At 38.0% G+C, this 17,288-nt stretch overlaps 2 protein-coding genes across 2 annotated transcripts in view; both read right to left on the bottom strand.

The window, feature by feature from the left end:
• Window positions 1-6,367, bottom strand: part of PLAGL1 (PLAG1 like zinc finger 1) — a 64,913-nt gene extending 58,546 nt beyond the window's left edge. Inside the window, exon 1 of the mRNA XM_082474794.1 lies at window positions 2,893-6,367. The gene's annotated coding sequence lies outside the window, so the exon portion shown is untranslated. The remainder of the gene's footprint in view (window positions 1-2,892) is intronic.
• The window catches only part of LOC309666706 (uncharacterized protein), a gene marked incomplete at its 5' end in the record, with an annotated part of 116,902 nt that continues 100,077 nt past the window's right edge, over window positions 464-17,288 (bottom strand). The window contains one exon of the mRNA XM_082474314.1: window positions 464-2,962. Within this exon, the coding sequence (XP_082330440.1) occupies window positions 2,941-2,962 (22 nt within the window). The 3' untranslated portion in view covers window positions 464-2,940. The remainder of the gene's footprint in view (window positions 2,963-17,288) is intronic.

Here is a 17,288-nt window from a genome sequence, read left to right as displayed (position 1 = left end):
GGGGAAATATGAATAAAGTCTATAGTTAATAGTATTGCGCCAGTGTTAATTTCTTAATTTTGGTAAATGCATCATGGTTATGTAAAATGTTAACATTAGAGGAAGCTAGGTGAAGCATATATAGGAACACTCTATACTACCTTTGTAACTCTTTTTTTTTTTTTTTAAATTTTTATTTATTTATTTATTTATGGCTGTGTTGGGTCTTCGTTTCTGTGTGAGGGCTTTTCTCTCTAGTTGCGGCAAGTGGGGGCCACTCTTCATCGCGGTGCGCGGGCCTCTCACTATCGCGGCCTCTCTTGTTGCAGAGCACAGGCTCCAGACGCGCAGGCTCAGTAGGTGTGGCTCACGGGCCTAGTTGCTCCGTGGCATGTGGGATCTTCCCAGACCAGGGCTCGAACCCGTGTCCCCTGCATTGGCAGGCAGATTCTCAGCCACTGCGCCACCAGGGAAGCCCTGTAACTCTTTTGTAAATCTAAAATTATTTCATAATTAAAAGTTTTTTTTAAATTTTGATACACACTTGTGAAAACAAATTTCAGTAAACCAGAAATAGAAGAAAAATTTCTCAATCTGGTAAAGAGCATCTACAAAAAATGCACAGTAAACATCATCCTTAAAAGTGAAATATTCTCCCTTAGGATCAGGAAAAAGTAAGGATGTCCATTTTAACACTTCTGTTAAATACTGTTCCAGTGTTTCCAGCCAGTGCAATAAGGCAAGAAAAAAAAATGAATAGAGATAAGAAAGACAAATTTATTCTTTTTTTTTTTTTTTAACAGATGACATGATTGTACCTTTAGAAAGATCTACAAACTACCAGAACCAAAAAGTGAATTTAGCACGGTCACTAAATACAAGCTCAATATACAAAAATCAATTGCATTTCTATATACTAGCAAGATGGTTGGAAAATAAAATTGAAAAAAAGATACCATTTATAATAGTATCAAAAAAATCAAGTGGCTAGAAATAAATTTAATAGTGTGTAAGTCCTCCACAGTGAAAAACATAAAACAGTGCTAAGAATAACTGAAGAACTTATTCAATTAAGAGATTTACCATGTTCATAAATTGGAAGATTCTATTAAGATGTCCATTCTCCTAAAATTGTTCTATAGAGTCAATGCAACCGCAATCAAAAGTCTGGTAGACTTTTTCTTTAAATAGATGTTGACAAGCTCATTCTAAAATGTGCATGGAAATGCACAGCACTTAAATAGCTAACACAATCCTTAAGAAGACCAAAACTGGAGGGTTTACAGTACTATATGTCAAGACTTAGTATAAACTATGGTAATTAAGAAAGTGCAGTACTGATGAAAGAATTGATAAATAGTTTAAGTGGAACAGATTAGAGTCCAGAACAGACCCAAATATACGATCATTAATTTTTAACAAAGGTCCCACTGCAATTCAATGGAAAAAGTAAAGTCTTCTCAATAAATGTGTAGAGTAGCTAGATGACCACCTGGAAAATAAATACTGACCCCCACCTCACAAAATCAACTGTAGATAAATCAAAAACCCAACTGTGAGGACTAAAATTATAAGGCTTCCTATGGAAAACAATAAGCAAATGTCTTCAGGACCTTGATGGAGGGCAACAATGAAGGTGGAAGAGAATTCTGTGGGCAGGGTACAAAAAAGCACTAACCCTCCACCCACCCCCGCCAAAAAAATAAAACACTGATAGACTGGACTTCATAAAAACAAATCTGTTCATCCAAAGGCACTATTAACAGACTAAGTAGGCAAATTCAGACAGGTAGAAAATACTTGCAAACATGTATCTGATAAAGGTTTCCTATTCAAAATACATAAGGAACTAAAAATCACTAACAAAAAGATAGCCTAATTTTAAAAAGTGGCCAAAAGATTTACACAGGCACTTCATAAGAGAAATCTGAATGGCCAAAAAAGATATAAAAGGATGTTCAACATTATTAATATTCATGGAAATGCAATCAACTTACCCAAAGACCATCAGTTCAGCTCCTTGGTATATATCCAAGAGATATGAGTATATACATTCACCAATGGCAGTTTCAAGAACATATACAGCAATTTTATTTATAATGGCCAAAACGTGAAAACAACTCCCATGCTTATCAACAAGAAAAAGGATAAATAAATTGTGGTATATCCTTATAATGCAATACTACAGAAGAGACATCACTAAACTTTTTCTGTAAAGGGTCATATAATATATAGTTTAGGCTTTATGGGCCATATGGTCTCTGTTATAACTACCCAACCCTGCTGAATGGACATGGCTATATTCAATAAAATTTCATATATGAAAATATGTTATGGGCTGGAATTGGCCCACAGTTTGTCATCCCTTGCAACTTATACATGCAATGTGGATGAACAAAAGGAAAGCAATATAGAAAGAATAAACTATATGATTCCATTTATATGAAGTTCAAGAACCCGTGAAAATAATCTATGGTGATAGAAGTGAGAAGAGTTGACTAGGGGAGAGGAATGGCTCTATGGATAGAGACAGGAGGGAACTTTTGCAGGGATGAAAATGTTCTGTTTCTTTATCTGGGTGGTGATCACACAGGCATATACATATGTAAATTTCATCAAGCCATATACTTTATTCTTATGTCTTCATTGTTTTTAAATTATAGTTCAATTTGAAGAAGAAAACAAAAATTAGACAAAGATCAGAATACAGATCTGAAGAAATTATCTAGAATTCAACAAGGTCAAAAATATGTATAATATATAAAAGCGAGATTAAAAGACATGGATGACAGAATGACAAAGTCTAACAGAAGTCTAATCAGAGTTCTTAAAGGAAAGAATGGGAAAAATGGAGGACAAGCAACACTGAAAGACATAAAAGATAAAACTTTCGAGAACTGATGAAAAACAAACCTTAGAGACAGGAACACAATAAATCCAGGATAAATGAAATGTCCACATCTAGACACGCTCTGTCATAAAACTGTAGAAAACAAAAGAAAGAGAAGATCTTAAAATCAGGCAAAAAAAAAAAAAAAAAAAAAAAAGACAAATTATCAACCAATAACAGTTATTTGAACTAATTCTAACATTGAAAGTAGAAGTCAATGGAATGTCACCTCCAAAGGGCTGAGAAAGATACTGCCAACCTGGAACTATATGTCTAACAAAATCATCATTCAAGAATGAATGCAAAATAAAGACATTTTCAGATAACATTTGCCATCAACAGCCCCTTAATAAACAAACTTGTAAAATATATATTTGAGGAAGAAGAAAAGAAAGATCTGAGATGCAAGGAGGAATGACAAAGAATTCATGAAAAGAAAAAACAGTGATGTCAAATTTATGGGAAAAAAAATCAAAATGGAACTAAACTCTGGAAGACAACAACATTTAAGCTGGGAGATTAACTGGTGTCAAGACAACTCATGCTTCTTGAATTATTCAAAAGAAGAATTAATAAACTTTACATTAAGTTGGTACATTACAATTTTGAAAGAAACCACTAAAGGAAATAAATTTGTAACCTTCATACTAGTCAGGAGGAAGGAAAATGGAATAAGAAAAAATCCAAAAAGGTGGCAGAGGAAAAAACCAGTAAGACAGGATAAAAACAACCCTAAAAGATAATGCTAACTTTCATCCTAAATATATCAGTAATTACACTAAACTTAATTGGACTGATAGATCCAGTTAAAGGACAAATTGTCAGAGTGGATTAGAAAAAACTATGAAGTTTTACCTATTTGAAAGAAATATTCTAAGCAAATGCTAACTAAGGGAAAGGTGTGACTAGGAGATTATAAAACAAAATGGATTTTAAGGTTAACAGGCATTTGGGTGAGGAGGCGTCGCTATAGAATGACAAAAGGTCCAATGCACAGAGAAGAAAGAGCAATTCCAAACTTGCATGTACTTTCAACTTTTATAAAGCAAAGTTGACAGAATTACAAGAAGAAATTGAGAAAATTCATTATTTTACTGTGATATTTTTATTACCCCAATCTCTGTAATTGACAGATCAAAGAAACCAAAAAATTGGTAAGGTTAAAAAAGATTTGAACCTCACAATATTTATGCTTGATCTAAGACATATACCTACCTTGCCCCAAAAGTCTGTGAATATATATTCTTCTCAATTCAAGGAGCAGTTGAAAAGCTAACCATGAGGCCGTAAAGCAATTCTTAAATTTCAAAGAATCGGTAGCATAGAACCCTCATTTGCTGACTACACTGCAAGTTAAAAAATCAATAACAAAAGGATAATTCATAAAACTTTCCACATTTGGAACTAGAAAATCTAAAAATCTCAGAGGAAAATAAAAAAAATTATAATGAAAAAATTTTTTAATTCTTAGAACTGAAAAATATACTACATATAAAACAAAAGAAAATAAAAATTGGTAGTATTTTCAGAAAGAGACAAATCAATGACCAGAGTAGAGAATACAGAAATGAGCCCAAGCATTTCTGGGAATATGTATATGACAGAGGTGGCACTGCAAATCTCTGGTACTGGGACAATTACCACATGGGAAAAAGCAAACACATTAATTAATCTTGATCCCATTGCATAAATAAAATATGTTCATCTATATATACATATACACATATACATGTCAGGTAAATTAAAGAACTAAATGTAAAAAATGCAAACTTTAAAACTTTTGGAAAAAGTTTTCAAAATATATTTCCTTAATAGTAAAGAACATCTTAAGACACAAAAGCACAAAGAAAAAATTGCCTGCAGTTTACGTAACCAACAAAGGGTTTGTATCTTGAACAATGTTTTCCGATAGAAATTTCTGCAATGATGCAAATATTGTTATATAATATAGCATAATATAAAATAATACAGCATAATAAAATATAAGAGCCACTAGTCACATGCAGCTACTGAGCACTTGAAATGTGGCCTAGAGTGACTGAGGAACTGAAATTGTTGAAGTAAATATAACAGCATGTTAGCATTTTAAACTCCCTGATGAAGGTCAATGAAGGTCTGTTATGTTTTCATATACTTTTCAGTATTTAATTTTTTTATAAACAATTTGATTTTAGCTTATATTCTATATGAAACAATTTCAATTTTGTAAAAAATACGTAAAAGTCGCTTTTCAGAAAGCAAACACAGTAAAATGTTCATAGTATTATCTGTGAATGATTTTTACTTTCTTCTAGATATTAAAAAAAATTATTAAAGATTAAAAAAAATAATTTAATGAACACTGATGTATCCACAACAGAGTTTATGAAATAAAACATTATTGATATTATTTAAGTTCCCTAGGTACCTCTTCCTGATCATGACTTTTCTTTTTTTAAAGAAAAGCTGGACAGCTTCAGGTTTCTTCATTTTGTGACACCCATATTTTAATATACTTTGGGGGAAATTTAATATACAGACATTACATGTAGCATTTAACAGAGAGTTATAAAGCAAACACCCATGTCACCACTGCCCAGGTCAGGAGATAAAAGCATTTTCAGCATCCCAAAACCTTGCAGTGTGTCCCTTCACATTCATATTCCCCCTCTTCATCCCCAGGAGATGATCACTAACTTGACTTTTATGGTATTAATTTCTTTACAATTTTTCTTTACTATTTTTAATGCCTATGTATGCACCCCTAACAACAGCTTTATTTCACCAGGTTCTGAATTTCACATAGATGATAGTCTTCTTCAGCAACTTGTTTTTTTTTTTTTTTTTTTTTTTTTGGCTCAACATTATTGAGACGCATTTGTGTTAAGACACAAAACTACTTCATTCACCACTGTACTGGGTGGGTTCCATTTTATGACTGCAGTATAATTTATCTTCCTCCTTCAGATGGACATGAAGGTCGCTTCCAGCTTTGGGGTTTTACAAATAACACTATAGTAAACCCTCTTGTACACGTCTGCTTTTGTATATGTATGAAAATTTATCTAGGGCAGTGGCTTTCAAACTTTTTTGACCATGACTCATACTGAGGAATGACGTTTTACATCATGACACACATCTGTGTGTGTATAAAACTGAGGGAAAAAAAGAAAAAAGAAAAGTTTCATGAAGCAAATACCCTATGACCTGAGACACATTCTGATATTTTCTATTCTCTGTTGGTTCGTGTTTTACAAATTCTGATCCTTACCCTCTTAACTGATTTCACGACCCACTAAATGGGCTTCAAGCTTTGAAAAACATCACGCTACAGGATAAATACCCAGGAGTGGAACTGCTCGGACGTGCAGCACGGACGTCGGATGTTGTCAACTTTTCTAGATCCTTAACTTTAAGTAAATGTTCTTATCTAATTTACCACTCTATAACTTTAGAGCTAAAACTGTGAAACATCAGCTCGTTTTATCTTTTCCTTTGGTCGTTAAACAGTATTAATCACTTACCATGTGCTAAGTATCCACTGGGCTCCGAGCGAGACTGATGGGTTAATACACAGTAGGGGGGGCGGGGGGGGGGGTAGGACATAAGGGACCAGGACCTCAGTGAGGCCCCAGAAAGCTCACAGGAGGGGCCTCCGATCCTGCCTGGGGAGGGAGGGGTTAGAGAAGGATTCCTGGAAGAAGGAGGACCTAAGCTGAGTGTTTCTATTTTTAATTTTTATTGGTTTCCTAAAACATAAAAGTAACACATTTGTTGGGGGAAAAAAAAAAAGTCAAAATTACAGGAGTATGTTTATTAAGAAGTAAAAAAAAAACCCCAGCACTGCCCTTAAAGTTTGATGCTGAGACTAAATAACCAAAGTTGCATTATCAGTTATCCTAGGAAAATTTTAAGAGCCCACATTTTAAAACAGTCTTAAGAGCATACCTGATAGGGTCCCTAATACTAAAGCATAAAACGAGTCACATTTTCCATAATGAATGTAAACGCAAACATTTCATGTTTAGTCACATTATTACTTTTCACAGACTTTTTTCCTGGCCTTTTAGCAAGGTTAGATTGCCAGGTTTCAAAAACCGAGGTCTATTTACCGCATACCAACTATACGCGAGCGCTTCAAAAAGTGGCATTAAAAACGACCAGGCGAAAGAATTTGTTGTTCGAGCCGACTTGGCTTGCCCGGTGACAATTCGTCAGAGTTTCACACTTCGTCCCGAGGAGCCCCGGACCCCGTCACGTACACGGCGCGTCGGCACCGGCACACCCTCCCGAGCGCGGCACGGAGCCCAGCGCGGTCCTCGCTCCGCGGCAACGCCGCCACCCCGCCGTCCCCAGGCCGGCCGCGGCCCCACGGCCCCCGAGCGCGGCCGCGAGCCCCCTACACCTACCCTGCGGGGTCCGGAGCCCCCCGGAACTCAGGCGCGGCAGCTCGGGCGCGCCGCCTCCGCGGCCATGACGGCGACCCGGGGAAGCGCCCCGCGCGCCAAGGCCCGCGGTCCGCCGGGCTGGGAGGAGAGCCGCCCCGTCCGTCCGTCCGTCTGTCCGCCAGGAGAGTGAGGCCAGAATCCGCCCCAGACGTGTCTAAATCAAGGCTCGGGGCGGTACCGACGGGCTGAATGACAAATGGCAGATGCCGTGGGCTTTGCCGCCCTCGGCAGCCGCGAGGATGGCTGCGCCGAGGAGGCCGCGCACAGGCGGAGCCCGGGAGCCGGAACGGCGCGTCCGCGAGGAGGGCGCTGGGGCCCCTGGCGGGGGCGTCACGTGGCAGGAGGAGGCCCCGCTGGGGAGCCAGGGGGTCGGCGGCCTGGGCGGAGGAAGAGGACAGGCGCCCAGACGCCTGGCCGATTGAGTCATCCGTGTGGGCTAAGCCAAGGTCGCCCAGGTGCAGAGCTGGCGCAGGTAGACCCGAACCAGCCCGAAGCCCCGTACCGTATCGGGGACTGTTCACTTAAGTCACCACCAGGATGAACCGCCCAGAGCCAAATCATAAATGAGAAACACGACAGATGCTAGGAGAACACTGCAATAGGCCAAACTTACCTCCTATTCTCCTATTCGTGCCGCGTGGAAATCATGGCAGCCTAAATGTGCCCACTAAATGTGAGCCAGGCACTGTGCTAAGCGCTTCACAGGTAAATAAACGCAATCCTCACGACCCCCCAGTGAGAAAAACTACTCCTCCCGGTCTTACAGCTGCAGAGACTAAGGCGCAGAAAGATTAGACGGAAATTATTTTATAGTTGTGGAATCATTCTGTGTATGCTTTAAGTAATTTTAAAATGCTCTTTGGATTTAAGAAAAAGAAACAAGCAAATCTCCAGCGGCTGCTTGCTTCCCTGCAAGATACACGTGCCTAAAAAGAGGCCTGTAAACACTAAGTAAAAAGACTTAAATGTTTCTAGGCCTTCATGTAATATGGAGCTCACTCCAGGTTTCAGACAGTCCCATAGCTCTGAAATATGACGTAAGAACATCTCACACGTCTATGCACCTTCACCGCTATCTCCGGATTTCCATCGCTTGTATTACCTTTGGCTTACCAGCGCTTAGTACATTTACAAGTGCTCCACCACCTTATTCTCCCAGATGGTCAGTCTTAATTCTATACTTAAATGAATTCAGTGTTCATCATAACGTATCCGTTCCTGAATTATTTTTATTCATTGCTTGATGGACTGCTCTTTTTCAAGTTGTTTTCTTAAGGAGCGCTTATAATGTTTTATCTGCTTTTTATCTCTACACATTAAAAAAAAAAAAAACGGAGCGAGGCAAATATTTTGGATTCACACCTTCCTTCAACACCTAACAGAAAAAGAAGGTAACTGCTTCACTGATTTTTGACATCATAGATTTCTGTGGAGAGAACTGAATCCTATGTGATTTTCCCTGGGAGGTGATTTGATTTTTCTGCTTGGATGCCTGAAGAATTCTTTATCATTAAAGTACCCTGTATATCCTTAACTGGGCTATGTCTCAGTGTCAATTATTCTGTATCAGTTTTTTTCCCCCGAGTATACAGTATGATCTTTCAACTTACAGATTCCATTCTTCTTAGTATAGTATCCCATTCATATTATATATCTGAATAAATTTATCTTTCATTGGTTGGCTTTTCTACTTCACAGTCACCAGTTGTTCTTATACTTGATCTTTATTTTCCATATCCATCTTCTTTTGATTTGCATTCACTGTGATTCTCTAAAAAAATTCTGTTCATTGGTTTTTCTAGCTTATTGGATTAAAATTATGTTCTTTTGAAAATCGATTTTCTCAGCTATACAATTTCCTTTTTCATCACATTCTCACATTGTCCTTGAACTACTTTGTGAAATCATACTATTTTTTCTGTTGAGTCAAACACATATAAGGAATATAAATGTCTGTTCCTTTGTTGTGTTTTCTTCCAGACTTGGTTCTTCATCTGTCTTCTGCATGCTATTTTCCTTGCTTCTCACCCCCATCTCCCATGTTATAACATGTTTACACAACAGCTATGTCATATCTTTTATCTTGCTTATCCTTAAACGTTAACAACAGACCTTGTTTTTGCACTAACATACTGAGAGTGAATTCCCAGTGCACTTTCCTCTTCACCTGAGATGTGTTTGTCTTCCCTATCCAGAGCTTCAGTTTTAGAGCTGAGTGTTGTTTCTATCTACCTTTTCTGTGACCTGAGGGTTTTAGGAAGATGGGGGATTGTAGAACTCTGATTGAAGCTGAATACAGAGCTTGCTGGGGAAAATCAGCCATCACTTCTGAGGTTCCTTTAAGTCCTCACCAGTCCACCTTCAAGCCAGCCAAGAGAATATTCCATGCCTATAAGCTTCAGTTCATTTGCCCAGTTCAGCACAGTACCCCAGAAGGTGGCAAACTGTCCTGCTTTGGGCAAGATCCAACAGTGGTATGTAAAGGTTCCCTGATGTTTCACAAGGATGTCACTGACTTCTTTCCCAGTTGGAGGACATCTGTGAAAATTCTCAGGATTTGGTCTGATCATCTTTTTCCTCAGTATGTCTTGCAGGGGGGTGGAGGGATATAGACACCACACATCTGCAGACTCTTTGGCATCTTTGCTTTGCCATCACTTCTCACATTTTACATCATAAGGTTGTACTTCTTTCTTCGTTTGCGGTAGGTGAGGATTTTGTTGTTTGTTTTTTGCTGTTTTCTTTGTGTGGTTTAGGGTTTTGATTTTTTTTTAATGCTTCTTTGTCCCATCTTTATCCACAAGTCATCAATCAGACTGTCTCTCCTGTTGGTAATGAATTATATGAAAATCCTTTTTTACCTTTAGGTTATTTCCACAAAGTTCTCTTGGAACATGAATATTTTGACCTGGCAACTGTGACACCCTCCTTTTCTCCAGGCCTTCCCTCAGTGACACATGCCTTGGCATTACAATGTGCTCCAACAAAGGTTCTAGAGCAAAGGTTGTAAACTCAAATCTCTATGGAGTTTAAAACAAAAAAGAGCGGGATTATGGTAAAGTGAAAAGATCATTCTTTGTGTAAGGGGCAGATTCTATACAGCTCAGGCCAGCATTGCCAAGTGTATATAATTTTCAGGAAAAGCATGGTATATAGTGTTTCACAATATAAAATTCCTTAATTTTGGAAGCACTATGGAAGCCATCTGAAGTATCTCTCAAGGCCAAATTGGACCAGTGGGTTACCAGTGTGGTCCCTGTTATAGAGAACCATTCAGGATAAATTTTACGATCATGGTTTTTCTCTTCTAAGTATTCTGAGATACAGTTTTGTTCTCCCAACTCTTCAATGACTTCCTAAAATGTCTTTAGCAAATATAAAGCAAGAAGATCCATGCTGACATGTTTACCATTTGAAACAATGTGTTAGGACCCAACACTTTCACAAACCGGTGTCACTGGAGTAACAGCTATGATCATACTAAAATTAATACCATGAAAGCAGAGAGTCTATATAGATTATGACCATGTTAACAAAATAGCAGGAAAAAAGATTTTTCAGTTGATGCAGAAAAGGCATTTGACAAAATCCAACACCCATTCTTGAAAAAAAAAAAAAAACTAGGAAAAGAATGGAACTTCCTCAACCTGTTACTAGATGTATTTGTTTCCTATGGCTGCTACAATAAACTACCATAAATTTGTGGCTAAAACGAGAAACGTATTCTCTCACAGTCCTGGAGGCCAGAAGTCCGAAATCAAGGTGTCAGCGAGGCTTCACTCCCTCTAGTGGCTCTAGAGGTGAATCCTTCCTCGCCTCTTCCAGCTTTCGGTGGCTGTTGGCATTCTTTGGCTTCCTTGGCTTCCTTGGCTTCTGGCCACATCACTCCAATCTCTGCCTCTATTTTCACATTGCCTTCTTCTATTTTCACATCGCCTTCTCCTCTGTGAGTGTCGTGTGTTTTCTCCCGTGTGCGTCTATCTTATAAGGATACTTGTCATTGGATTTAGGATGCACCTGAATAACTCAGGATGATCTCTCTTCATCTCAAGATCTTTAACTTAATTACATCTGCAAAGACCCCTTTTTTACAAATAAGGTAACATTCACAGTTTCAGGGGTTAGGAAATGGATATATCTCTTGGGGATCCATCTTTCAACCCTCTTAAAATAGGCAAATTCACAGTCAGCTTTGTTGTGGAAATTGACAAGCTGACTTTAAACTTTACATGGAGATGAAAAGAACGTAGAAGAGTGAAAATGAAAAAGAGAAACAAAGTTGGAAGACTTACACTAACTGATTTTAAGGCCTACTACAAAGCTACAATAACCAAGTCTGGATCATACTGGCTTAAGGATAAATGGAAACATATATTGAGTCCAGAAATAGACCCACACATATGATCTATTGATTTTGGACAAAGATACAACATAATTCCATTGGAAAAAGATAAATGGTATGGGAACTGGTTATCTGTATGGAGAAAAAAAAAAATTACACTTAACGTCATACACAAAAATTAGATCACAGACCTAAAAAAAAAAAGCAGGAGCTTCTATTACTGCCCTGTCCAATATGGTAGCCACTAGCCATATTATTGAGCACTTGAAATGTGACTGGTCCAAACTGAAATGTGCTGTAAGGATAAACTATACTCCAGCTTTCAAAGACTTAGGATAAAAAAGAATGTAAAATATTTCATTAATAATTTTTATACTGATTACATGTTGAAATGACAGTATTTTGGACGTACTGGTTTCAATAGAATATATGATTTAAATTAACTCCAATTGTTTTTTAGTTTTCTAATGTGGCTACTAGAAAAAGTTACATGTGTAGCTCACATAATTTCTGTTTGACAGCACCATTGCAGAAGAAAACATAGGAACAGGCAAAGATTGTTTGGTTAGGATGCAAAAAGCAATGACCACAAAAGAATAAATTGGTAATTGGATTTTACCAAAAATAAAACCTTCTGTTCTTCAAAAGAAAGCATTAAGGAATTGAAAAGTCAAGCCACGTACTGGGAGAAAAATATTCACAATGGATATCTCTAACATAGGACTTGTGGGACTTCCCTGGCGGTCCACTGGTTGAGACTTCACCTTCCAATGCAGTGGGTGTGGGTTTGATCCCTGGTCGGGGAGCTAAGACCTCACATGCCTCGTGGCCAAAAAACCAAAACATAAGACAGAAGCATACTGTAACAAATTCCATACAGACTTTAAAAATGGTCCACATCAAAAAAAAGCTTTAAAAAAAAAGTATTAACATAGAACTTGTTAGAGTATTTGAAGAACTCATACAACTCAATGATAAACAACGCAATGAAAATGGATAAAGACTGGAAAAGACACTTCACCAAAGAAGACATATCTATGGCCGATAAGCACATAAATGACTCTCAACATCATTTCCTCAATGACTAACACAAATTAAAATTATAGTGAAATACCGTACATACCAAGTGGAATGACTAAAGCTTAAAAGACTGACAATTCCAAGTGTTGCCAACAAGGGAGAAAACAAGAACTCTCAGACACTGTTGGTGGGAACATAGCACAGTACAACCACTCTGGAAGACTGATTGAAAGCTTCATATAACGTTAAACATACACTTACTGCATGACCCTGCAATTCTACTCCTAGGTATTCATCCAAGAGAATTAATAACACGTCTACACAAAGACTTATACATGGACTTCCCTTGTGGAACAGTGGTTGAGAACCCGCCTGCCAATGCAGGGGGCACGGGTTCGAGCCCTGGTCCGGGAAGATCCCACATGCCGCGGAGCAACAAAGCCCTTGCGCCACAACTACGGAGCCCATGCTCTAGAGCCTGCGAGCCACAACTACTGAGCCCACGTGCCACAACTACTGAAACCCGCACGCCTAGAGCCCGTGCTCCGCACCAAGAGAAGCCACCGCAATGAGAAGCCTGCGCACTGCAATGAAGAGTAGCCCCCGCCCGTCGCAACTAGAGAAAGCCCGCATGCAGCAACGAAGACCCAACACAGCCAAAAATAAATAAATAAAATAAATAAATTTAAGAAAAAAAAAGACTTGTACACAAATATTCCTATTAGCCCCAAACTGAAAACAACCCCAAGGGCAGTAATGAAATGAGCAAACTGATGATCATCTCATAGATAAATCTAAAAAACATTATGCTGAGTAAAAAAAGCTACACATAAAAGAAGACATATGTACTATGTGATTCCATATATGAAATTTTGGGGGGAAAATCTAATCTACAGAGTGACAAAAAGCAGATCAATGGTTTCCCAGGGTGCATGGAGGGGGAGCATGAGGGAACCTTGCAGGAACAGAAATGTTCTATATCTTGATCAGTGAGATGATTACATGGAGATATATATATGTCATACCTCCCTGAATGATACACTTAAAATAGGTGCATCTTGTTATTTACGGACATTAAACCTCAATGAAGTTTATTAAAAATTTTCTATTCTTCCTTGCATGGAATGGGGAGAAAGAAATTACGGGAGACTGTTTTTCTCTTCATCCACAGCAGTTTGAATTAGAAATCACCTTCTGCTTTTGTTGACTTTTTCATTAGTACTGCCTTGTACTTTATCAATTCATTTTCTCACCTGGAGGATTTAGGCGGCAGGGATGAAACTCAAATCCTCAGACTCCTAATCCAGTGTTCTTTCATTACACAGTATGCATTATGTTTAACAGATTTAAACCATAACAACTTTATCTTCTAGTAAATTCAACTCAATAAATATTCAATAGGTGCCTCTAGATTTAATTTTCTCTAACCGAAACATAACACTTTCAAATACATATAAACATACAGTTCTTCTAAGGCCCATGGCTTCTGGCCAAACTACCTCTCACTGGCCATAGGCTAGCCTCTCAACCTTCAAGTCACTTCTCCTTTTTGAGAGACTGTAATTCTCGGCTCACGGGATTTCTTCCCCGTTCCCTGCTCTTGTCGCTGTTTGCAATGACTTCTTCAGCCAGGCATCACTTCCTCAAACAGCCCTCCATGAGAACATCTTTTTATATTTCCCAAAGCAACACTGACTAATGTCCATTTCTTTCTTCAACCGACTGATATTTGGTGAACGCAGTAAGCTCACCAGGTGATGTTTGATATATGTCAACATTTTTTACACTATGTGGCAAAGATTTTCTGTTACATGCATGTTGGAAAGTGCAGCAACATAATCATGTCGCTTAGCCATATATCAAAGACCAGGATGGTACATGAGATGGAAGAACACAGCCACTTGTGGCTCTCAAAGAAGTTAGTAAGGCTGGCCCACTGATTTAAGCAGCTATGTGTTTTCTGTTTCTATAGTAAAATGTACTGATGTGATTCAAATTATACAAAGTGTGGATATGAATTTTAAAGTTTTAAGTAGGAAAATTCAGTGTCTAGCTTGAAATGAAAATACCACATTAAAAGTGAAAAAAACAACCCCAAACTTTCACCTTTTATTAATAAGCAACCAGGACCAGTCAGAAGTGATTTAAAATAGAATCAATGGCATCAATTTTCATTCCTGTTTCATGTGGCATGAAAAAAACTAAGCTGACAATGATTGACCAAAGGCTGGCCTTTGGAGCAAAGAAATAAAAGCAGTACACAAATGCCAAATATTGATAGTTATTCTAGTTTTCTCTCTACTATAATTAAAATTTCATCATAAAATTCAACTGCAATAAGCAAGATGATACAAGAAATAGGGAAGGGGGTAGAGGCTTTTCATAACTTAGGAGTACTAGCCACTCATTTTAAAGTAAAAGGATATGGGAGGCTGACTGTATCTATTTATCTTATCTCTCTTCCAGACCTCCGCCAAAACAAGGACATCAGAGGAGAGACATGAGCTGTCTTGGAGAGAGTTCAATGAATTTTGAAAGACGAAAAGCAAATGCAAGAGCAGTAACTGACTTAGGAATGGAGAAGAGCCCCCCCCCAGGGGCTGGACACTCAGCAGTGCCAGAGAGTAAGAAGTCGAGGTATGAGGCTGTCAGAAAAGCATTGGTTGAAAGTTTTTATTTTGCATACAGAACAACTGGGTGACCGGGTCCCTCCTGTAGTCAGGTAAACATGCCACCCCGACCCCCAGAGGAAACCAGAGAGTTCTTATCTGGATAAACTGAACTGAGAAAGATGCAGACTCTGAGATCCATAAAGGAAGAGGATTAAAACAGGAGAATTACTGAACATCTAAGACTGAACGGCGGCACCATATATTATTTTGCTTTCAATCTATCATACACTTTTCATTAAAACTTTTTAAAACACACTTAAAAATTAAAACAACAATGAACTGCCTTGCACTAATTACATAACTCCTTCATCATATTCTTTACTGTTCATCTTATTTAAAATTTTCCTTTCCTTTTCGGAGTTAGCAGGCTGATACCTTGAACTCTTAGTCCATGAACTTCACCAATAATTACACGTGATTATCAGAAGATATATTTTCCTCCTCCTCCCAAAATGTCCCCAGTGACTCTTAAGCTTTTGCTTTAACACATAAACTCCTACACCTTTACCCTAGAGGGTAAAAATTGAAGAATAGGATATTTACATAGTCTACATAGTTCCCAAGCATCTATCTCCCCACAAATTACTTAATTTAAAAGGTGAAAACAGTAACTATACAGTAAAGAAACCTACCAGATACCACCTCAGCCAAATTATCAAATTTAGTATCACCAATAATGGAACAAATTGAGTGTGCCTCGATGCAATCACTGATAAGAATACAACATAACGTATGTAGTAGTCCTGCTAAAAACACAAAACCCAAGTTTTACAATGAGGAAACAGACAAACCAAAATTGATGGATCTTCAAAAAAAATGACTAGACTGTATGCTTCAAAAACATCAGTGTTATGAAAGACAAAGTAAGGCTTAAAAACTCTTCCAGATTAAATGAGATGAAAAACACTACACTGAATGCAATGCTTGATTCTAAAAATCCTGGATTTTTTTTCAAGCTATAAAGGCATTTGGAGAAACTTGAATATGGACTATCCATTTAATAATTGTATTGTGACCATGTTAAATTTCTTGAGTATTATCACTGTTATGTGGTTATGAAGAATGTCATTGTTCCTAGGAGATAAATGCTGGAGTATTTAAGATTAAACAATCATAAAGTCTGACTTACTCTCAAACAGTTCAACAACGTAATTATTATATATGAAAGTGTTATAAGGCAAACGTGGCAAAATGTTAACAATTGGTGAATCCATGCCAAGGGTACAGGGGAATTCATTCTTTCAATTTTTTTATCTTGAAAAGCTTCAAAACCTCAAAAAATTATTAAAAACACAAGGTCAGATTTAACCATCTGATTATGATGCTCCCATATTCTGTTGAGAAATACTGGGAAAACTCCCACAAATGAAGACATTCATGAAGACGGATATTGCCTGATATCGCCAGGTCAGCTCAATCCCATTCGATGGGTAGCTTTTCTAAACTTTCATCCCTCTCTTCAAACTATCTCCAACACCCTCACCACCTTCCTATTTCCTGGAAAGCTGAGATTATTGAGAACAAACTCTCACCTTCCTCGCCTTCCCACTACTTATGAGCTTGTCTATATCACCCATCCTGCCCCTTCTTTTGTCCAGAGCTCCTTCCTCCGTGTGTCCTATAAATTCTCATGCCTTCCCAACTCTTCAAAAAACTTATTCCATCAGTCAGCACCCCTGTATCTCCTCAAACTCCCATCTTTAACTCTCCATTGGCTTTCTCCTCTATAAACAAACATATTAAAGTTTCTCCCAAATTAAAAAAAAAAAAATTAAAACCCAAATCCCAGATCACCTCTAGCTACATTTTATAATCCTGCTTCCCCTCCAAGCTTCTTGAGAGTAACCTCCACTTGGGCTTTCTACTTTTTCAGCATCCTTCATGCCTCAGTCTTGAACCCCCAGCTGTCAGCTATCCTGTCTCCATCACTACTCCATGGATGCCCTTCTGTACTCGGT

Source organism: Balaenoptera physalus, assembly GCF_965194825.1.
Source record: "Balaenoptera physalus genome assembly, chromosome: 9".
Taxonomy (NCBI): Eukaryota; Metazoa; Chordata; class Mammalia; order Artiodactyla; family Balaenopteridae; genus Balaenoptera; species Balaenoptera physalus.
Note: the sequence above shows the minus strand (reverse complement) of the source record. Positions and strands in the feature narration are given on the sequence as shown.